Source organism: Echinops telfairi, unplaced genomic scaffold (genome assembly GCF_000313985.2).
Source record: "Echinops telfairi isolate 266 unplaced genomic scaffold, ASM31398v2 ScPeMD7_3533;HRSCAF=4204_1, whole genome shotgun sequence".
NCBI classification, from domain to species: Eukaryota; Metazoa; Chordata; class Mammalia; order Afrosoricida; family Tenrecidae; genus Echinops; species Echinops telfairi.
The window spans coordinates 11,605,320-11,629,800 of NW_022107432.1; the positions used below are offsets into that span (position 1 = coordinate 11,605,320).

General features: G+C 40.7%; 1 protein-coding gene across 3 annotated transcripts in view; it reads right to left on the bottom strand.

Annotated features, from left to right (window-relative positions):
* Nucleotides 1-24,481, bottom strand: part of LOC101655916 (muscular LMNA interacting protein) — a 299,439-nt gene that overhangs the window by 175,552 nt on the left and 99,406 nt on the right. For 2 of the 3 annotated variants that reach the window (XM_045294876.1, XM_045294877.1), the window contains exon 2: nt 2,837-2,992. The exons of the other annotated variant lie outside the window; for it this stretch is intronic. In XM_045294876.1, the coding sequence (XP_045150811.1) occupies nt 2,837-2,992 (156 nt within the window). The remainder of the gene's footprint in view (nt 1-2,836; nt 2,993-24,481) is intronic. 3 annotated transcript variants of the gene reach the window in all.

Below are 24,481 nucleotides of genomic sequence, written 5' to 3' on the forward strand. Positions count from 1 at the left end.
ACACAGGGACTACCATGACAGGTTTACACTGGCTGTGAGGATGACACAGATCTATTTCCCCATCCTCATATATAAATATATTTACCTATGTACATGCCTTTATTTAGACCTCTATAAATGCCCTTTACCTCCTAGCTCTTTCCTCTATTTCCTTTGACTTTCCTCTTGTCCCACTATCATGCTCAGCCTTTATTTGGGTTTCAGTAGTTCCTCTCCATTACATTACCCTTGATCATGCCCTACCAGGCCTCCTACATCCTCCTCACCATTGATTTGGATCACTTGTTGTTCTCTTGTCCCTGGGTTTGTTAATACCACTACCTTTCCCTCCACCTTCCCCTCTCCCATGTCCCCCCAGAACTGTCAGTCCCATTGTTTTCTCCTCCAGATTGTTCATGCAGCCTACCTTATTTAAACAGACCTGCAGAGATAATAACATGCACAAAAACAAAACAGAGCAAAACCAAACAACAAAATAAAAGAAAACAACAACAAGCCAATGACAAAAAACCAAACCAAACACAACAACAAGAAAGAAGAGCTTGTAGTTAGTTCAGTGACTGTTTGTTGGCCTTTAGGAATGTTTTCCAGTTGAGTCTGTTAGGGCACCAAGCCCTGACCCCAAAGTCTATTTTCAGTATTCCCTGGGGACTTCCTTGCTCTGTTTCCCTTGCTGTTCTGTTCCACATCCTTAGTGTTTTGCCTCAGTGTGGTGGGATCTGATCGAGCAGAATTCCCACACTGTGTCTCCAGTGTTGTCCCGTGTAGGGCTATGGGTCAATGAGGGATGTTATGTCTCATAGTGGGGCCGGTGATGTGATCTTCTCTGTGGATTGGCTGCTCTGAGCAGGAATATGGTCCTCAGGGCTTGGTGGGCCAGGATGTGCTCCACTCTCTCCCTCCCCCTTCATCTGCTCCCGTGTGCTCTGTCAGACATGTCCCTCTCCCGGAGCTGCAGATTCAGTGCTGGCCTCTGAAATAAATTCTTCTGGGGGGAGGGCAGGTGTCCACATAGCTGGGATTGGGGCCAGCCCCCACATTTTCACTTCTACAGAGAAAGCTGATCCTAAGGAGTCCCTAGAAGACAGGAATCGTGTTTGGGATCCAGGTCCATTTATCATCTGGAGAAAGGGCTATACATTCATGTTTTTGCAGAATAAACCTGATGGACTCCCCTTAGAAGGACACGGAAGAGATGAAGAAACAACCCAATCATAACCTTGATTCTGTTTCCAGGTTGCTGACACCCCAAAGAGAGGGGCTATTTGTTTATGTTTTCATAGGCAAAGGAGATAGGTGGAGTTCTCTTTAGCCAGCAAGGCCCAGAAGAAAGGAGGGAAGCTAATGCTGTGACCTGACCCTGTCCTGTTACTGAAGTTATCCAAAACATCAAGAAGACCTCACGGATTCCTGAGAATGGCAATCACTGCCTGCTGAGATATTTCTTCCATTGCTGATGCTATCTAAGGGACACTCTATTATAAGAGAATATTTTATATAATAGTGACTGGACTATCACAACAGACTGTTCTTTTGCTAAAAGATCAAGATTTTGGACTCATCAATTAATGCTAAAATGTTATAGGAATGTACCTGATTTTTGTATAACCCCTTACCCATATAATAAGACACTGCATGATTGGGATTTGATTAGAAAACGTTTGCAAGGGTTTAAGGGAAACATTCATTAGATGTTGATCAGCTAAAAAAGGATGTTTTCTTTGCATTCAAAGACAGGCTGGAGGCGTCTCCTGGCTCTGATATAATGAAATAATTGGTGAATGGCATGAAAGGGTTGGACCTGCAAGCTTGGGTTCAAAGCATTTCACATAGTTTAAGTTCCAGTCTGACTATGTTGTTTATCAACATAATTTTGATGCTCTCAGTCTCATGTCACTTCTATAAGAAACTAAGAGATATGAAGAGAGACCATGTTTCCTCTGTGACACTATTCAATCTTAAACGTAATACAGAAAGGGGAAATGTGGGATTCTAACACTGAGTGAAATATGACTGGAACTTAATTCCTGACTGGTATGGAGGGAATTGGTTAGAAATAAAACCTCACGAGAACTCTCTCCTGCCTTCTCATCCCCCACCTCCACGTGTACCTCCAAGAGGAGCTGAGGTGAGTATGCTACCATGAAATGTGTCTGACTTCTTTATTTTACTCTCTCTCCCATCTCTCCCATTTCCCTATGACTTTACTATAATTTCTATATGTCTTAACCATACAAGTGTGTCTACCGAACCCGTGATTAGCTTTGGGGGGCTGGCTACCCCATATAACTTGTTTCTTCCTTTGTACTATTTCATTTGGACATAGTTTCAAGAGTTAGATTATTCAAAAATCATCAGTTATTATAAGACTGTGGATAAGGTTTACTCTATTGCAAAAAATCATATGATGAAGTAAAATGCAGTAACGTCTGTGTAAACCAGTGCCTACAATTACCCTGATGTTGGATATTACAGTTCTTCAGGCTGCCAATATTTTTATATAAAAGAACACCCTAGTGCTTTATCTTGTACTACCTTCCAAGATTAAATTTAAACATTTTTTAAAAGTTGTTTTTGTTGTCCAATAATATCTTTGGGATGAGGGGTGGTGCCCGACAGCAGAAAAATGTTGCCTGAATAACACTCGGATGCCAGCTCCACAGGGCTGAGAATAACACAAGAGCGATAACCTTCCAATTAAAAGCATTTAGGTCCCTATTATATTTTTCATCAACTTTACATTTTACAATCATCTACTCCTAAGCAGAGAAAATACACATTTGAACAAATTTGCAAGTCATTGTTTCATATAAAAGAAAAAGAAAAAGAATCCTACCCTATTTATTGTTTCTGCATTCTTATTACTGGATTCCTCAGGGATTTTAACAAGGAATTTAGAGGCGTCAGCCAACTGAAAGTGCGTTGGTAGTCTTCTGACCGTGGGAACAAATGTGAAGATCAGAGGTTTCGCTTCAGACTCACCCGAAGAGACCTATGAAATATGTAATAAATTAGACTTTCAGTCTTGTCAGAGGTTTATCTTGACTTTATTCTCTATGTATCATAATATTTATCTTATTTATCTTGATAAATTGCCTATTGCCCTATGATCATGTGAATAGCTGCCAAAGATAATAGCTTTAAAAAGTATCTTAGTATCCAAGTCTTTTTTGATAAATTTTACCAGAGGCAGCAATATCATCCCAGGCAGATCCGGTTGTAGGGAATGGTTCTAAAGCAGCCAGTTGGCAAGCCGATCTGATGGGATCGTACAGGGCATCTTGACTTATTGGGGTCACAAAAGCAACATCTAGTGTTCAATTTAAAACTTAACTAGATCATTCATTTTAACTCAGAGTTGGGTCAGTGTTGGGTCAGTAGTAGAATTCTTATCTTCTATGAGGGAGACCAGGTGAATTTATTGACCAAAGCACTTCAAATGCAGCCACTACCTTTCTCTTGGGAAAAGTGTGTACACTGCTGGGAGAGTGAACAGGCGCCACACTGAAAAGGAAGGCCACACACTACCTCTGATGGCAAGTCTTTGGATCACAGAGGTGTGATCCTCTTGTGCATGTGGTCACTGAGCATCATGCTACAGCAGCCAACAACAAGCATCAGTTATAACTCTGAGTTACTAGAACCAGTTGCCATCAAGTTGACTTGGGCTCGTGGCAACCCCATGTATGTCAGCACCACGCTCCACAGTCTTTTCCCTGTTGACTTCTGAGAAGCCGATCATTAGGGCTTTCTTCTGCAGCAACTCTGGATTAACTTGACATTCCAGCCTTTCAGTTAGGGTCGGACATATTAAAATTTGAGTCACCTATGTTTAGCAGCCTCATTTTACTGATGCCTCATCACTAAACACACCCCAAAAAAATCAAATGCTGAGATCTGGATGTAAAATTTAAATTATGTCTTTCTAGCTACCAAAATGTAAATGCCAAAGGTATAACTTCTCTTGCATGCTTTCTTCATTCATTCCAAATTAATTTAATTATGTTTTTCTGTGTGGTAGAAATCTGGAACACAGTAGTGAAGAGGAAACAGTTGATAGATAATTCTCAAACAAAAGGTTGAAATCAACGCATACAGAAAACAGTAGTGTATAAACTTGGACTTTACCCTGTGGACAGTTGAGAATGCTAAACATGACTGACTGGGACATGGCACAGATATATTAGGATTCTGGATTGGTTTCGAAAGATACAAGCTTAAGACAGGGAGAGAAAGCCAATAGCAATAACTGAGGAGTAAATGAGAAGGGAGAAAAAGACGATGGTATTGTAGACTTTTCTTTCACAGAGTTGAGAAGAGGAATGAAAAGAGAGGCTTAAACTTGCTGGAAAATTGTCTAAAGGAGAGCAGTGACAAAATGAGTGCACACACTTGACCTGAGTCCCTGCAAGAAACGGGATCATATGCACGAAAACGAGGAAGACTACAGCTTTAGCAGGTTTGGGGATTGTCGTGGATTGACTTGTGTTTCTTGAAAATATGTGTCAAGTTGACTTAGGAGAACAAAATGCTATTCTCCTTCATTTTGAAATCTGTTCATCCTTCATGGTGTGCTGAGGTGTAAATCTTTGCTTCTTTGCCAAATCAATAGCTAAGGACAACCTGTCTGTGGCTATTTGGATGGCAGCTGTCTTTAAAGTTCTCCTCACTGCCGGTGAGTCAGTTCCAGCTCATCCCAACCCTATAAAACGGGGTAGAACTGTCTCTGTGAATTCCCAAGTCTGTAATTCTTTACTGGAGGAGAACCCCTAATCTTTCTCCCAGACATTGGCCAGTGGTTTTGAACTGTGACCTTGAGGTTTGTAAACCAACAGACAATTCACAAACCTGCTAGGACTCCTTGTCATTTACAAGAGTGAGTCAGAATTAGGTTTTATTAATGAGAGTTAGGTTGTGAATGCTATATTAATGAGGCAGGGATTAGGATGGAATAAATCTTGAATCACCAACCTTCAGTTTCCTACAGGAGATTAAAGCAGAGACAAGTGAGTAGAGCAAGAAGGACTTTCTACACCAATAAGAAGAATATATCCTTTGGACCAGGGGGTCCTGAGCTGAGAAATTCCTAGACCTAGAGGAAACTTGTTGACAGGCTTTATTTCCCAGAGTTAACATGAAGAGATAATTTTGTCCTGTAGCTAGTGCCCTGAATTAGACTTCTGGCCTCCTAAAGTGAAAGAGAATAAATTTGTTTGTTAAAGCCATCTACTTGTGCTATTTCTTTTATAAAAGTGTTAGATAACTAAGACAGGGCTAAAGACCCAATTTAATGTATCCAATACACGTCTAGATTCAGAGTTGAGGAGAAATTTGGGGTTGGAGATATACTTGTTATTGTTGCTAGCCTATGGATATTTAAAACCATCAGATTAGACGACATCACTAAGGAAAGAAGCATAAATAGGGAAGACCATAAAAAAGCCCAAGATGAAACCTTATAGAATCTAACACTACATGATCCAGCAGCTAAGAAAGAACTAGTCATTGTGGCTCAGAGGGGTTAAGCCAAATGAGAATCCTGGAACATTGGTGACAGCAATGTGAAAGAGTCGTATCAGGATCAGTTGAGTTGGGTTGGACTCATGTCAACCCTACGCACAACAGAAGAAAACGTGGCCCGGCCCTGCAGAAGTGTTACACCTGAGCCATTGTTGCAGCCACTGGGTCAATGCATTCATTGAAGGTCTTCCTCGTTTTCACTGATGTTTGACCAACTACTGTGCCCTTGTCCAGGGACTGGACATGAGAGGAAGTCCAGCCCTCTTTGCTTCTCTGGAGCACTCTGGCTGTGATTCTTCCAAGACATATATGTCTTTTCTGGAAGTCACAGTATTTGGTTTGGATTTAGACCTAACCAAAACAGACAAAGGTATTGGCACACTGCACTCAGTGCCCAGCCCAGATGTAAATCCATGAATTGTTGCAAGCAATTTGTTTGTCAGTTTGATATTTGAGGCAGTTAGTTAATAGTGCCAACCTGGATGATAAGCACATGTGGGGTTAATTGAAAGGAGGAGGGATAAATGGCTCAGTAAGCCTCACCTTTCTAGTTCTCGGGTCTCTTTAGCATTCATAGAGCTGATGTTTGGAGGTCATTTGGGGAGAAGGGTATGAGCACATGGAAATTGAGGAGAGTGAGGAGAGGAGAGTGAATAATCAACTCCAGAGTCCAGTATAAATAGATCAGGAAGATGGATTCTAGCATCAAGAGCTCAATGGCCTCTGTGGCTCAGAAAATACGTTAATAGGATGATGAATATGTGAGACGATTGCTTGGAGGTCACAGTAAGGTACATGAGAGTTTACAATTTAAACGTAGGGTTAATCTAGATTATTACCATCACTAGATTTGGCCTTATAACTGAGTATAAAGAAAGGGAAGAACAAAGACGTTGACAAGGTCAAGGACTCGTGAAAGATGAATGTTGACTATGTGGAAATTAAAAATTTGTCCAAACTGATGGACAAGACTGGGCTAGAGAAGTAGACTGACAGTCTGATGCTACAGTCGTCCTCGGTAATCTGAAGCTGACATCAGAAGGTTCAGGCAGAAACACCTTCCTGGGTCACCAGATTACCTGGCAGGTGTTTTCTTTGTTGGTATGATGTTAAAGACGATTAGATTACCTTGGAGAAGATTCCACTGAGGCTCTAAGGGGTTTAATAAACTCTGGATCACTAGTTAAGAGAGTATGATTTACTAATAAGTGAAATAAACAGCTGTCCCTTCTAGAGACAGTACATATGCCTTGTTGTTGGCTGTCATCAAGCCAATCTGACTCCTGGTGACATCAAGTGGTCAGAGTAGAACTGGTCCATGGGCTTTTCTCGGCTGTAACCCTTACAGAAACCGGTCATCATGTCTCTCTCTCAAGGAGCTGCTGGGTTGGTTTTAAGCAGCCCAACACGTACACATTGCACCACTAGGGATCGTCTCATATTTCTTGTTGTTTTTGTTGTGGGTCACCAAGCAGATGTCAACTCACATCAATTCAAGGGGATTAGAGGCTGTTTAGGCTATGAATGTTGGAAGGCTCTTTGGGAGAAGATTCACAGTGTTTGGGTTTTTTGTTTTGTTTTGTTTTGTTTTGTTTCTCCCACAGAGCAGCTAGTGGATTCAAACTCACAACCTTTTATGTAGCTGAATGTTTAAGGCTGTGTCACTAAGGATACTACTACATATTCCTTTGTTGTCTTAGGTGTGGTTGAGCCTGTCTGACTCAGAGGGACCCTATGTACCACACAACCCAAAGGCCTGTGCCGTTGTTAGAATTGTTTGTATGTTTGAGCCCATTGTTTCCTCCACGGTGTCATTTAATCTTGTTGAAGGCCTTCCTCTTTTTCACTGCCCCTCTACTTTACCAAAAGTATTTTCCCTTTCTTCAGGGACTGGTCTCTCCTGACATGTCCAAAGTACTTGAGATAAAGTCTTGCCTTCCTTGCCGTTAAGGAGAATTCTGGCTGTACTTCTTCCAAGACAGATTGGCTTGTTCTTTGGACGTCCATAGTACTTACAATATTCTTCACCAGCACAGTAATTCAAATCCAGCAATTCTTCTTTAGTCTTTCTTATTCAATGTTCAACTTTCTTATGCAGCAGATTGATCCATTCAAATACATCATGACCTCTTGACTGTTGCTTCCATGAGCATTTATTGTGGATCCACGCGAACTGAAATCTTTGACACCTTCAATCTTTTTCTCTTTGTATCATGATGTTGCCTCGTAGTCCAGTTGTGAGGGTTTTTGTTTTCTTTATATTGAGTTGTAATCCACACTGAAAGTTGAAATCCTTGATCTCCATCCGTAAGTACTACAAGTCCTTCCAGTGTATAAAATACAGAGATGAGCCCTTCTGAGTCAAATTTCATTTTCAGTCTTCGATTTTTCCTTAAAGAAATCCGTTATGATTCCCTCATTGCAGTCATGTGACATTTGCATGATTGCAGCTTATCATCATAAAATAATAAATCCATGCTTTCCTTTGTAGAAAGGATCATTAACTTTAGAAAGCCCATCAGCCTTATCAGCAATAATCAGTCCAAACCTCTTCTAGGTCTATGATGTAGAAAAGTTTCTTTACATGAATAATCTCATGCAATTTCAGCATGATTTCAGCTAAAAGAAAGCCAGGGACAGTAGTTCAGATAACCAGCAATAGTACTTCTCTTGAGTAAGAGCAAAACAAAAGATGAAATTCTAGCCCTGTTCTCAGGCTCTGCAGACCTGCCCTCACTTCCTTGAATGAAGACTCTCTCTACTGTCTGGTGGACTTCAGTACAAGTGCCTCATGATTATGTTAATATAGCCATTATTAACAAGAAACGTCTCTGCCTCCGGACCTGTATCAGTGACTAAGATTTACTTCATCAAACACCTTACACAATTTGTATAATGTGATGCCACTTAAACCTCAAAAGTATAAACAGATCTTAATCATTGATATGTCACAAATGATAGACTTCCCGATGCTAATAGCTGTACTTTAGTTAATAAAATGGAAATGGGTTATGCATGAAAACTGATGCCTTAATGAATTAGGTGTGTTTTATAGAAACGCCATATGCTGACAATTGTGGCAACCGAAAAGAAGTGAAATTATTTCCTTCTGCTGTATTGTTTTGTTTTCCTACACAAGCATTTGTACCCTACATAAAAATGGCTCCGCAGTACAAGAGAACATTTTCAGATTAGGCGGAATCAATACCTGATGTCCGGCCAAAACTAAACTAGCCTCCCTGCTGCTCTCCACTTGATTCTGACTCACCGGCGCCCTCCGAGGGCAGAGTGGAACTGCCCCTGTGGATGCCTGAGGCTGGAAAGCTCAATGGGACTTCTTCTGCCTGCTAGTCTCACCTTCCCCCATACATGATATCACTCCAGAAGGAAAGAAAACAGAAACTCTAACTGAAGTAAACACTATTCATCTTTCTTTGGGGAATCATGAAGGGTCAGTCTCCACCCACACGTGTGTCTTTAAGCACAACGAGGAACAAAGCCATCGTCTGACAGTCACTTGGAAGCTGGTGGCACTGTGTCAGCTGGTGCTCTTAGTGCTCGCATCCAGCTCCCTCTTATCTGGTGCTCATTTGCCCAGAATTTCAGTTGGAGGAGGATTTGAAATTCCCAAGCCACGCTGGGACATTCAAATGTAGAGGCACATGCTAGCAAGTAGGCTGTCGAATCCCTTGTTGAAGAAAGAAAGACGTTTGCTATTTACTGCATACTGTGGCCAAGTTCCAATGGACTTGCTAGGGTAATGAAAACTCATTTCTACACAAAGCCGAAACAGATGCATGTTAATAACATTGCACTTGTTAAATGCCAATTAGTACTTTCTGTTGTCAGTGCCGATTAAAGATCTTAGCTCCTATCCTTGCAAAACTATTTTTAGAATAGAAATGAAAGCAGAAAAAGATTAAAACCTCTTCCTACATGTGATGTGAAGTACTCAACAAACCTCTACAGTTGTCACCTTTTCACTGGACAGCCTCAAACCCCGCTGAGAAATTCTTGCCCCGCACCTTGCCTCAGTGCTGGGCTGCCCTGGTCCTCTCCAGAGAAGTCAGTTGTCGCCCTTCTGAGGTGTACTCCCACACTCCCAGATGGCCACTGGCCTCCTGCTGAGAGAGTCGTCCAGGCTATCTTAGCCAAGGACAGCCCTGAACATTCTCTTTGGTGACTGTAAGCATTTTGTTTTTCCTTCCTTCCCACGAACTACTAGCTAGCATCCCGGTTCACCACACGAAGGTAGCTCCACCCTGATACTCTCCCTCCATCCCTCTGGCAGCAAACACCACCAGCATCACACTGCCTTTAGAGGTGATTGAAAGAAAGGCTTCCTTTTACCTGGGGTGTGGTCTGAATGGTCCCTGCTAGGATGCACAGGTTCATTTGGTGGTAAGTGTCCCCGCAGTCACTGAGAAGCCCCTGTGCTGGAAGCACTGATTCATCACATAAGGGAGTGAGCAAAGCAAGACTGAGGTGGGAAGGGAGCCTCTCACTGAAACAACACACACGCTCACACTGAAGAGAGAGAGGGGGGAAAAAGCAATTCTAAAATGAGGTAAAATAGAACCCTACCTGAAACGGGAGAATTTTGTCAGCTCCAAAGTGTAGATTTATGCTTAGACCATTTTTAGACTTCATGAGAGGTCACATTGGCTGCTGAAATGGAATCAGAGGAAGCAAAGAAACGGCCACCCAGAGACGCCCGCTGTCTTTTCTTTCTTCTACATGTGTTCCACTGGCATGTTCTGCGAAAGGGGAAGAGTCAGATCATGCAGCAGGGGGCAGCCGAGTGAGGCCCCCTCGCATTTGCCAATCAGGATGACCACTTGGCTGCCGTCACAGAGAACATTTAGCAATGCAGATACATGCAAACATGGTGTCCAAATAAAGAACGAAAAAATGCAGAGTGATCATTTTTTAAAAATCATAACTTTCATTATCAGCCCTGGGCCTATAAATAGCAGGAACATTTGGAGTGGCTGATGGCTTGCTGCTTAACAGAATTGGCTCTGACATGAAGTTTGGGCTCGAATGTTGGTCAAAACAAAAAGCTCCAACCCAAGGTTCCCAGAAGACAGTAAGTGGCCTGACTGCAGCCTAACCAACCTCAAAACGTCACACCTGAAATTGAGTGGAGTCTGCCACTTGCGGTCTCTCTATTTTCTAAGTATTGATTTTTCTCCGACTCTGTGTGCTGTGGCAATGAAAGAAGTTGTGTCTCAAAGGCTCGGGGATAAACCAAAGGGCCTGGGAAGAAAGGAAGAGTTTATTTTAGGCGCCTCGATTGTGCCTTGTAACATCTTTGACATTTTCCAAAGGCTGCATTTGTGGAAGCTCTGTAAGATCATTTTCAAAAGAGGTCCTGGTAGCACAGTGAGAAAAGCTATCCCATGTTATACCATAGATTTTGACCAAGAAAATGATCTGAATATCCAGGCCCTCAGAAACTAAACACAACAAGAAGCCTGTCGCCACAAACTCCATTCTGACTCGTGTGACCCCGTGTGTTTCAGAACTCAGCTGTGCTCCGTGGGGTTTTCAATGAGTTCAATCTTTCCGAAGTAGATTGCTAGGCCTTTCCCCCACCAATCTGTAGGTTAGTGGTCAAGCACTAATCAATCACACCACCCAGAAACCTTTCTGAACATAAAACAGAGAGGGAGATAACAGATACAACAATAAAGACACTGCTGTCCACTCGATGCTGACTCATAGCAGCCCAATGTGACAGAGTCGAAGGACTCTCCAGGTTTCCAAGGCTCTACATCTCCATGGAAATAGACTGCTACATCTTTCTTCTGAAGGGTTCAAAACAACAAACTCTCATTACATATCCAAGTGGAGTCCTAACCGAGTTACCACCGCCTCGGAGTCCATTCCGACTGCTAATGATCCTACAGGATGGAGAAGAACTGCCTAAGGAGTTCTGAGGCTGTGCATCTTTACCAAAGCAGATTGCCTCACCTTTTCCCCATGGACTGTCTGGTGGGTTCAAACATCAGCTGTTCAGTGAGGTTAACCGCCCATCGCTTAATCCAAAGTGCCACCAGGGCTCCTAACAGCTACAGGAAACAAACAAACCAAAAAAGGTGTCCTACTTCCATACATTTCAAGGACTTTTTTTACACACACAACCACCTGGGTTCTTGTTAAGATGGGGATGCCGCTGAAGGAGATCTGAGTGGAAGCTCCAGAATCTACATTTTCAACAAACCCCCAGTCGATGCTCACACTGCTGCTATGTGACAATAGGTAACAAAGACTTAAAGGCATGTCGAGGAGTGCTGTGGTCAGGTCACAGCCACCTGGACACTATATGAAGACTGCAGCATTGGGGTGGCAATCAGAAGGTTGGGGGAACATGGGAGTCCGAAGGTGAGATGGAATAGCACTGATTGCCAGCAGAGAGGAAATCTTGAGTAAAGGCATCTATCACAAGAGTGAGAGCAGAAAGCAACAGAAGCCATAGGCTTAGCCGAAAAACACAGGAGTCAGACCATGTCCTATCTATGGGACCCCAGATTAGCGACGAACTCTCCCCAAAAGACACAGTCCCCTCATGTGTGAACATGGATCATATTAGTACTGATTTCACAGGGTTTTTTTGGAGTATTACATGAAATTCAACATGAAAACCTTAGCCCTGTGCTAACCAGAATATGTATTATGTATCATTCCTATTATTACCATTGCTATTCAGTACGACAACTAATATAAATGAGAATAGACGCTATTATAGAGCACATCCTTACATCCTGATAAAGATCACATACAGCATTCAGGATGGATTACATCTCAGTGTTAAGGAAACAAAAATCCTCACTAGAGCAATATGCAATAACATAGTAAATGGAGAAAAGATTCACGTTGTCACGGATTTCATTTTACTTGGATCCACAAGCAATGCCAATGGAAGTTGCTGTCACGAAATCAAACAACATATTACATTGGGAAAATCTGTTGCACAAGAACTATCTAAAGTGTTAAAGAGTGGAAATGTCACTTTGAAGGCCTGGTTCAAGCCATGTTATTTTCAATTGCCTAATATGCATGTGAAAGCTGCACACTGATTTAGGAAGCCCGGAAGAAGAATTGGTGCCTTTAAATTATGGGATTGGGCAAGAGCATTGAATATGCCATGGCGCACTCAAAGAACAAATCAATCTGTTTAGGAAGAAGTACAGCCAGCATGCTCCTTAGAAGCAACAACTTTGAGGCACAAACTCTGGACGTGTTGGGAGAGTAGACCAGTCCCTGGAAAGGATTCCATGCTTGGTAAAGTCAAGGGCAGAGAAAAAGAGGAAAACTTTCAATGAGGCAGACTAACAGCCTGGCTGCGACACAGGATCCAAAGTGACAAGTGTAAGGAAGCTAGGGAACCAGGCAACGTTTGAGACTCGTGCGCAGGGTCACTCTGAATTGGAACCAAACGGAGGACACCTAACAACAACAAAGAAGACCCTAGAGGGTCAGATTAACTCTAGATTATCAATGATCTTGAATTACAATGTTTTTAATTTGCATACCCAGTGGGCAATTGGGGAAAATAGAGATGTGTGCAGAGACACAAGGATCCAAATATGACAGGGTAGCATAAAGAAATCTTAGCACGCTTCTCTCAACATTCTAGCATGTGGCTCCCCCGAGGGGAGTGGTAGTCTGCTTCTTCGTCAATACTTCAGTCAGTCTGTTCTAAGTGGATTCACACAGCGATGCAGCTTTCTTCACACACCTCAGTCTGTCCTCCCTCCTTTGATCTTATTTCCTTTCATTTCCTCTCCCCAGAGTCAAGTCGTAGAAGGTTGGTTGGCACAAATAAATGTCAAAAATAAAATACTTCAGCCTCTACCTTTTGCCCTTCTCAAATGACTTCCTAAGTCGGTGTAATGCATGGAAACCAGTTAAAGTGATCCATTATTTTGCTACCTTATTTTGTCACTTTTCCCTAATCATTTTTTATTCCTTGCATCATTGATCATAATTACTAGCATTATAGATTATTTCTCATATGGACAGAAGAGATAATTTTGACGTTTCAAAGACACACACACGCAGAGAGGTAGCTCAAGCATTATAAAAACAATTCACCCATCTGATTAATAACTACATAGGAGAAGACTTTCCCAAACATTTTGAAGTCCCCTCATATAGCCTCAAAGAGCACATATTTAAGACAATTTCTTAATTGTCTTATTTAAATAGAAAGCCGTGGCACCTTGTCAAAATAATAAGCCCCGATCTTGGATGATGGAAAACTAACAAAAAAACTGCCATCAACTCAATTCTGACTTGCAGCGACCCTGCTGGAGAGAATAGTATTGCTCCTAGGGTTTTCAAGGCTATGAATCTTTATGGGAGGAGGCAGCCTCATCTTTCGTGCAGAGTGGCTGGTCACTTTGAACTGCTGACCTTTCAAGTAGCAGCTCAATACGAACCCACTGCGCCACCAGAGATCCTTTGGATGAAGAAAGAGCAAGCAATTCATTTTCCCTCTAGCATCATTTTCCCTCTAGCATCTGCCTGAGACCCACATGCAGTTTGTAAACACAAACACTTTTAATCATCTCTGCCCCATGAAGGAACAATCCACTCTGTTGAATCATCGTTATCCATATGAATTGTTGCATAATCTTTTTTTTCCAAAAGAAACTACGGTTTGTTAAAACTGACAGTAGAGAAGGGCAACTCAAACTTCTCTTTAAAGCCAGGCCTTACTGAGGGCAGCTGCCAGCATCCTCCACACTTTTTACGGCACGGCTAGTACTGCAATACCTCCAAGCCAGAAGACTCTTGCGCTATTGCTTTTAAAATATATGATACAGAACTAATCATCTCCATTTTGGACCTGAGAAACAAAGTGGAGAGGGGGGGAAATGGTTAGTCTGCAAATGTTTGCCAAGAAACATGTGATTGAACTGATCCGCCTGCCAATGCTGTTCAAAGTCCATTTGACTGTTCTTATGCCCCGTGCTTGATAAAGAAATCTCTTTTATTTATTTTAATAAGCATCTGCTGAGCACCAGGCATAATCCTAAATTCTGAAAGACATAAAAATAAAGAAGCCTGAAACCTTATTCCCAATAGTGTTTGGACTCAGAAGAAAGAAACCTTGTAAAAGGAATATGAGTAGTGAATGGTGTGCACGAAGCATGAAAGGGGCAAGGGGAGGCTGGGGTCTCCCGGGAATGTTTCACTCTCACATTCCACAGTCTTGGGGTTCTGTCCTTGGTGACCCAGAAATTTGACCTCATCTGCATTGAACCATATGGCTTCTACTCCTGTTAGTACTGCTTGAAGGTTATTTTATTCTTGGGGTACAACCTCCTAGTTTAATATATATATATATATATATATATTTAAAATAATATGTATTTAAAATAATATGTATTTAAAATAATATGTATTTAAAATAATATATATTTAAAATAATATATATTATCCCTCCATAAAGAAGTTTCAAAACATTGAGGCTAATCTAGCACATGCCTAAGTCAGACAGCTTGTTTGACATAATTAGATATTCAGAAGACACAAACTCTGAATGGACAGAGGTTGACAGAAGACCAGGGACAAACAGAAGGAATGTTTGCCCATCAAGACAAAGCGGTTGTGAGTCCCTCTCTCCTTGCTGAATTAGCGTCTTACCAAGGCTTCCATTGCCCTGTTTCCCGTGGTTCTTCCCATCCCTCAAACACCTTTTGCCAGTCAGTTTTGTGCCATCTGGCCCCTGGGCTTTAAAATACCTCAAGAGTTACTTCTTGAGTAATCTTATCTAATTTCATAGTCTTAAGTAGCATTTACAATCCACTGAGCCCATATTTATCTCCTAGATTGAATTTCTCCCCTAAATAATACACTCATGCATCTAACTGACACTCCTATGTGGGTATCCCATAGCTACTTTCAAACTTAATCCTTCTAAAACCGAATTCTTGGATGATTTCTCCTGACACTGTTTCCTGCCCCAAACCCCAAACTGTCTGACCTCACACACAATGTCCACGTATGTTAGTTGTTTAGGTTAGATGTATGCGTTTATAGTATGAGCTTGTTTGCTTTGCTTTCTGCTTTTTGGAGTTTGGTTATTTTCCCTGATCCCCCTTCACTGCAGCAATATATCCAGTGTACTCCCCTTCAAAAATATCCAGGAAAGGAATATATCTCAGAATCTCTATGGCTCACACCCTAATTGCCAAACCTACCACCAACTTCTTTCTGAATCATTCGCCTCATAGCAGTCTTCTGTTTCTGCTTTCTTTACCTCCTATAGTGGGAACTCCAGTAAGCCATCGGGGCCACTGGACAAATATTTATTGTGTGCCTAACATGCCAGATACTATTCTATGTACTAGAAAAATAGTAACAATAAAAATAAAACCCATGCCCTCATGGAATTAAAAGTCCAATAAAGAAAACCATAATAAGCAAGCATTCGAGGTTGGTTAAGTGCTCATGGGGGCAATTTTGGAGTTATCCATCAGATAACTTTGAGGTCTGGAGTAAGTCCCTTGACTTTGTCTGCTTCTTCCTCTATAAAATTAGGTTCGACCTAGATCAACCTTGACCCTGGGTGTTGCATAATGGCTAAAGCGCTCTGCTGTCCTGGAAAGGAGGTCTGAACTGCCAGAGGTGACCTCGGAAGCTACTTCTGAAAACTCAGCCCGCATCTGTTCTGACACAGAGGGAGCCACTGTGAGCCGAGTTGACTCCCATCTAGTGACTGCTGCGTGGGATCCGTATGAAACCCCATGCTGCCCTCTTGTTATTTTAACATCACAGCCTTGTTAGACCTATAGTGAGAAGGCTGTTCTGTTATCAAATCAGCTTAGGCACTGTTTAGCCTAGAGTTTCTCACACGTGTATTTAGCCAAAGAACACTTTGTTTACAAAATGAGGACCATCATGACACTGGCAGGGTGAGCTGCTGAATTAGCTGATGCAGAGAGATTGCTTTCTGTTGTAATATTTGCTGATGTGTGTGTTTTTTAAGTTTGGTCTAAAAAAAAAGGAGTTTTCACAGGGTTATTACGTGAAGTATCGATTGTGCATGGCCTGAGCCAAAGAGAGCACAGTGCGCTACAAGAACATCAGTAGATGTTCTCTGAGGTGGAAAGAAAGAAGGCAAAAGTGATACACATATTGGAGGCCTGTCAACTCTGAACCTCTTTGTGCCAGCAGCTCATGGACAGATCCAGAGGCAGAGGCATATCAATGAAGTCAATAGGCAGTCTCGCACATTGGAAAATCTTGAAATAGGTCCAAAGAGGTGCTACTAAGGAAACGAGGAAATAGTTGTTGATAAAGTATATTATTTAATAAAACTGCTAAAGGTTGCACAATGAAGCATTTCCATTTACATGACAAGGGAAACTTCAATTTTAACACACAATGCTCTTCATAAAATTTTCCTTTAAAGTAGAAAAAATAATTCCAACATCTTTAGAGTTCACATCACAATTCCATGAAGGGATATGACAAAGTCACTTACTTTTAAATGAATGCTGGTACAATGTGACTTCCCATTTGCATTTCTATGTTTAAAAGATAAAAAAGAGTGATAACATTCTATTGATGTCACTGAGATATTTCCATATAAAGAGTGCCTTCCTTTATTATATTTCTTAGAGAAAAATTATATCTGTGTTATTCAATTTAGAAAAATGATGAAAATTGTGTTTAGAAAGAATTTTTTTAAGAGCTTTAAATTATTATTTTAAAAGTCTCTAATTTCTACTTACAGGCTCTGTTCAACTGGGCAAGTGATGAATCACCATCCCCCATAGGGTATCATGTCATGGCAAAGAACGATAACCAAGTTTTTATCATCAGAAGAGTCATGTCTTGAATTTCAGAAGCAATAGCATTTTAAATTAGCTTTCACATACTTAAGCAACACAAGAAATTAGGCTAACCATATATATAAAGATAATCACATCAATAAAAGAACTACTGTTTATTTCACCCAATCCTCACTTATTAACTATTTCATTATTCAATGTTTCAAATGTATGGCCCTTGTAAAAAACATATTATCTAACCATGTTATCCATTTACACTATCTGTCAGGCAGTAACAAATGCTGAGGCATGAGGTGAGAGTAATGTTGGCTTTAAGGGTTAAGTTTGTGTACTACCTCAACTAAACTATGATTCTCAGTGGTTTGGCAGTTATGTGTTGATGTAATTTGGCAATTATGTAAAGATGTAGGCAGGTTCCACTTTGTTATCTCACGCTGTCAGCTTCTGTTTTTGCATTGCAATGATTTTCAATAAACAGTTTGGACTTTGAAATCTACCTATGTTGATAAATGAGGAGTGAATGCACACTTATTTTATATTTGAACTTAATCCGACATTGTTTGCATGGCTATTCTATAGAAATACATAAATCGTCACATATTTCATGGTGATTAACATCAGAAAATTTTTGTTTGTTTGTTTTGTCAGCTACCCAAACTTGATGGGAAAATACAAGACAGAAATGCAAGGGTACAACCAACTAGTTATGCTCACAATATAGCAGAGAGAAGATAAGCAGGAACATCTGCCACTTATCTGTGTAATCCATGAATGATTGTTTTATCTCTGAGTTTTGGTTATTGATGACTACAGAGTTTATAGCACAAGTTAGACATTCTCGAGAGTAACAGAGGGACACTTAGTGGTTGAGAGGCACTGCTAGCTCGATGGTAGAATCCTTGCCTCTTATGCAAAAGAGCCACCTTGATCCTAACCAATGCACCTTACCTATAGCCATCACCCAATTGTCCCTGGACATTGATGCTGAACAGGTGTGTGACAAGCCCCCAGACTAAAACAAAAAATTAAGGCCAGGTAATCAACTTCTGAAAATCAGCCAATGAAACCTCAACCCACCCCTCATCGTGAGGATGATTCAGGAGAGGGCAGTCTTTTGTCCGAGTGCTCAGGAGGGTGCCAGGAGTTGAGATAACTCACTAGTAGTGAAAGATGACAATTCATAATTACTCTAGGACATCAGGAGAAAAGTGAAACTATTCTAAGCAAGGCGAACGATAATTAACCAGATTGTTAGGTTAAAAGGTAATATCTTATCATTTCATCTCCCCTTTGACCCATTTTAGAGTAGTTTCTGTTTAAAAACACAGTGAAGGGGAAATGCAGGTGGATTAAGCCTCAGGTGAATGGCCTCCGTCCACAGAACAGAACGTGGGTCACCTTGCTATCATGCAGCGTGCATTGGGAAGTAAACTACTGCAGACTAATTATGTTAAAATGTAAAACATTATCATTTGATCTCCCTTTTGACCCATTTAAAATTTGTTGTAGTTTTTTTTTTAAACAATTTTTGCTTTCTTTTTTATTGAGGTTTTACTCTGTTTTAATTTGCTGTTGTTTGGGGCTGTTTGCTTTTTTGTGTATTTAATGTGTATCAAACTCAGGATAAGTAAATCTATAGATAATAACTGGATTAACAGATTCTTAGGGGTATGGCAGAGAGGTTTGGGGGAAATGATAAGCTAATAACAATGAGTACAAGGACAAAAATATTTTTCTAGAATTGATTGTGGTAATGATTGTACAACTCCTTTTTAAATACTTTTCTTGGGGCTCTTACATCTGTACAACTCTTTTTAATATAATTGAACTATTGAATTGTATGATATATGAACTGTATGCCAATAAAACATTTTTAAAATGAAAAAGTTAATCAGCCCAATAATATGCAATATTGAGATGATACTATCTCAAAACTTTTGGAAAGATTAAAATAGCTTCCTATATATGATATATAGAAAGTTTGGCACATACATAAATTCAATATCAGTTCTCTCCCCGCCACCCTCCCCCCCCCCATCTTGCATACAAATAGCATATAGGTTAAGGCTCTAGGCATTAGCAGGGCCATATTGTCTTCTTTTTTTAATAGAACAAGATAAACGACTAGCCTGGGACTCCTGTGCTTGGAATACTCTCCAGGAACTGTCTCCCTAGTTAATTCCTCCTCATCCAGTCCTGCTGAGATCAAAGAAACAAAGATTCCACAATGAATCTTTTTTTCATTTGCCATGCTGTAGGTCATGGGCCCCAGAGAGTCAGCTCTGGCTCATGTACCACAGAAGCAAACATTGTTTGGTCCCGCACCATCCTCACAAGCATTCATCTGTATGAGCCCATTGTTGAAGTGACAATGGCAATAAATCCCTTTGAGGGTCTTCCATTTTCACCCTGACCCTCTACTTTACTCAGCATACTTGAACTTGTCTGAAGTACATCAGACAAGGTGAAGCCTCCCTACTCTCCCTTCTAATGAGTATCCGGGCTGTTTCCCAAGGCAGAGTGTCCAGTCTGCTGGTAGCCCATGCTCTACTCATACTCTTCATCAATACCATAACCCAATTGAAGTGCATCATCGCTTTGCTAATCTTCCTTATTTACAGTCCAGCTTTCACAAAAATGCCGACACAGAGTGACATCCTAAAGCCAGGCCCATGGCTTTCGATTTGATTCTGACCCAGAGCTACCCAGTGGTTTACAACGTTGAGCTGATTTGTCTTCTATGATCATTACAGACAGGGATTAGCAGAGCGTTGTTACAGGCCACCACTGAGTGACTTTGAACTGCCAACCCTTAGGTTCGTAATCTAGGGCAGACCATTTACACCACCCAGGAACCTGTTGGACGCACAATACATCTCACAAAAGCACTACCTAAAGCCAGCCAGGTTGTTATCAAGAAAGGAGTTCTTGACTCCATGAATTTGGCATAATAGGAGATTATAAACTCTCATGGCCCTCTCTTCTTCTTCATAGTACTTGTTGCTATTAAAATTACATGATTCGGTAGAAAATAATTGAATATCTGACTCCTCAACAGTAACATACAGTGGAGTAATAAAAAAAGAGGATTTTCTCAAAGTTAAATATTTATTTATTTATTTATTTATTTTAGAAAACAACCTTATCACCTTCAAAGTCTTCTCCATTAAAATTAATACATTTGTCAACTATGTGATTCCATTCTTGGAAACATTATTCAAACTCTTGTTCAGTCCAGCACAATTATGGTTTTGGGGGTGGCACCCCCTTGTATGCACCAGGAGGACAGGTTGTTTCTGTTTTGTTCCCCACTATCTCCCAGGTTCCTAAACTAGTGCCTGACAGGTAGTAGGGGGTCAGTAAACACTATGTAAATTAATCATTATGCATACATGATGGATATTCAAGAGATTCAGAGGGCAGGAAGGATTTCTGTCTCCCAGGTCACAGTACTGAGAGAAATGTCTGTGTAGTTGTGTTATTTTATCATTTCAGCACATGAAAATAATAGCGACCCACACCAAAGGCCAAAGTTGTGGAAGACCCCGTGGATGTTGTAGGGGTATATGCAAGGAACCAGCATCAAAGAGGAGTGTATGGGGGAAGGTGTCTGAAAAAGGATGGGAAATTATCTCTAAGGTCTACTCCTCCTACTCTTTGCAGCCATGTCCTGCCCTCCAGCTGACTCAAACAGGTCACCCGGGAACAGACTTTATTCTATGTGGGCTGGGTAAAAAAATGCCACCTAGTCAGTTTTGATGGGGGTCATGATGGTTCAGTGGTAGAATCCCCACTTTTCATGCTGGAATTATAGGCTCCATTCCCAGCCAGCACAATTCACGTGCAGCTACCGCCCATCGCTTACTGGAAGCACTTTGCTGTAATTCTCAATAGGTTTCTGCAGAGCTTCCAGACTAAAATGAATCAGGAAGAAAGTTATGGTGATCTATTTACAAAATCAGTCAGTGAAAACCAAATGGCTCATGGTGGTCTAATGCATAACTGATCATGGAGGTAGCACACAGGGCCAAGTAGCATTTACTTCTGTGTAAGTCAGGGGCTGGCTTGAGAGCAGCTAACAGCAATGAGTTTTATTTATCAGTCATAATACCTATATAACATACATATATATATAACATACGAGCTATGCCATCTCTTGTATTTTCTACAAGCCAGCAAAATCGTTATTATATCCATTATATAAGAAAGTAAAATGAGACTCATGGAGATTAAATAATTTGGTCACCAGTGTGTGATGAAACTCTATTTGAACTCAGGTCTGTCTGACTAGTCATAACCAATTTACTTCCTCATTTCTCCCGTCAGCCTTATCTTCGAAATACGCATTTGTAGAAGAGTAATAAGAAAAGTGGTGGTACAGGGTACATTGCAATATAGTAGCCAACAAGTGTTTTGTCTTTAGTATATTTCTAACTGGGGAGAATTGAACATTGGCATGTTCCCCAAGTTTCAAGTATTAATGCTCAAAAGGACACTAATATTTTTCCCTTTTATTTATTCATTTATTGATTATTGTAAAACATTTTATTGGGGCTCTTACAGTTCTTGTAACAATCTATACATCGATTGTATCAAGCACATTTGTACACAAGTTGCCATCATTATTTCCTAGACATTTATTTTCTATTGCGCCCGTGGTGTCAGATCTTTTTCCCTGTCCCTCTCCCAACCCTCGTAACCCCTTGATAAATTTTAAATTATTATTATTTTCATATCATACCATCCACTGTCTCCCTTTGCCCACATTTTTGTTGTTACCTCGCATAGCTCTGGCTACTGAACCGTCTCTCTGCTAATTCTAGCTATAAATGTAATGTCTAGTTATTTCAGAACATAAATTTTAAATGGACATATTGTCAAAGAATAATGTTTTGCCACCTATATGAATGCTAAAGCTATAAAAATTTCTATATAGTTAGTATAACACACAGAGAGAAATGATGAGTGGCTAAATATGACTGCTGTAAACAATATCTGAATCAATGTGTGAGCTCTAAATTGGTGTTATATGCCATGAATTTATTAATTCAAATGGAAATAAATGGAATGTGGAGTCAGAACAGATTAAAATGATAAGTCTACGCATTATTAACTGATGGTCTTAGACACGTTACTTAAACTCCATGAGCTTTCTCTCCTTTGTAAGAGCAGCGTAATCAAAGCATCGAAACATCATGATGGTGAACATTCAATGAGATGAACCCTAGTGTTTGGCCCAATAAAATACTCACTTTGTTCTTATGAGAAGCTAAATATCTCGGCCTGATACACATATGAAAATATCATCATGTTTACTTGTACGATTTCCTCATTTCCTTTTCTTTGTTGGTTCCTTTCCAGAGTGAAAAGAGCAGAAAGATTTTAGGTGTCTTGACCCTTGTCTACTGTAGTTCTAACGATCCGTTATAAGCCCTGGTACACTCTTGCCTGATTCAGTAGAAGCTGCATCGCAACTGGTGGCAAGATAATAGAGCTAACATTGCTCCATCTTCTCTAAGTGAAATCAATCACCACTTAGCATAAAAGGTTGTTTTGAATGAAGATGCTTAACACATTTATAAAGATTAACTGGGTGGGGGAAGATTTGCAGGTGAATCAAATTGCTTTTGGGGTGGTCTTTTCATTTGAATTTTAGGTTGCCCCTTAGTAACTTTCACCTCTAAGCGGTGCAAATGATACTGAGTGCGAAGTTCGAGGTTGAAGCCATTACGGAATGTTGTGAGGTCAGAGACACCTCGCAAACAGCCTGCAGATCCACTTCTGAAAAATTAGCCACTAAAAGTTCACCCTGTGCAGTGCGCGCAACTCTACCCAGACAAGCAGAGGGTTGTCATAAGTTAGAATCAACTAAATGGCAACTGGTTTTCAATTTTCATCCAGGAAAAACAGACCAGTAGTAGACAGTGCACAAATGCATCCCCAGAACACGGATGATGCCCTGGGAGCAGCCTTCCATAGAGACAAAAATCAATCATTTACTTTTGCATCACTCCTACATCCCTGGTACCTAACATTTAGTAGACGTTTCATATGTTTATGGCAAATGATCAATTAATACTGTGTTCCTAGTCATCAAAAATAAGAGGTAAGAAACAACACTGCTGTGGACCAAAATGCAAAGGTATACAAAAAAAGGGGGGGGGAACATTTCTCCCCAGGACGCTCATTATCGAAGGCAGTGGCTGTAATTCAACTTTCCACAGGCACTTCTCTGACGGAGATGCTGTAGGTGATAGAAAGTTCTGGGTCCAGAATGTCTACTGCTTCAAGGGGAAGCGATGACAGAAGCAGTAGAGAAGATAATAAGAGGACAACACGTTCCCTTGTTTTCTTTTCTGAGAGGATGAAGTAATGCGCTCAAGTTAATAAACTGCAGACAATCTCAAGTGATTCCGTACATCAGAAAGAGCAGCCGGAAAAGTAGGCATCTTTCCTGATAAAAACACTTTACCTATTTATCACATTTTTTCCATGATTAAAGACAAACATTCACATTGGAGCTCAGCGCTCCCATTTCCACGAAGAAACTGCATTATTGAACTCTTAGAGATTTGAGCAGAATTAAACAAATTGCACGTGAGACGTTACCAACACAATGCCTGCCATGAAACACGCTCTCACAAAGAATTAGTTGCTGTCGCTGTACTGAATGATGCTATTGTCTAAGGAAACTAGCGATCAAACATTGAGTGTGCATTTAAAATCAGTACACGCTAGTGGCATAATTATCCTTTTAAAAATCTCATAAGATCTTGTTTATGAATATAGAAAGCATTGCCCTCCAAAGGTGTTTTTTTCCCTTTAAACTAGTATTTTAGGTGGTTTTTTTCCTGCTTCACTTTAATGATTTCTTTCTATATTTATGCCACTTTATCTTTGTGGTTGTGAAATAATGTTCCCTTTAATTATGTCTTCAGGGGAAGACAAATGTATTCTCCTCCTATCTGCCTAGCCTGGTTACCTCCAAATTCTAAACATGAACCCTTTGCACAAAGCCTTCCTTTTTCGCAGTCATCCACCTATCGCTGCTGGTTAGCCCCAGCGGCACAGGGACCCTGAAGGACAGAGTAGAACTGTGGCGCAGGGTCTCCAACACGGCAAAGCTTTAGAGATGTCTACTGCCACATCTT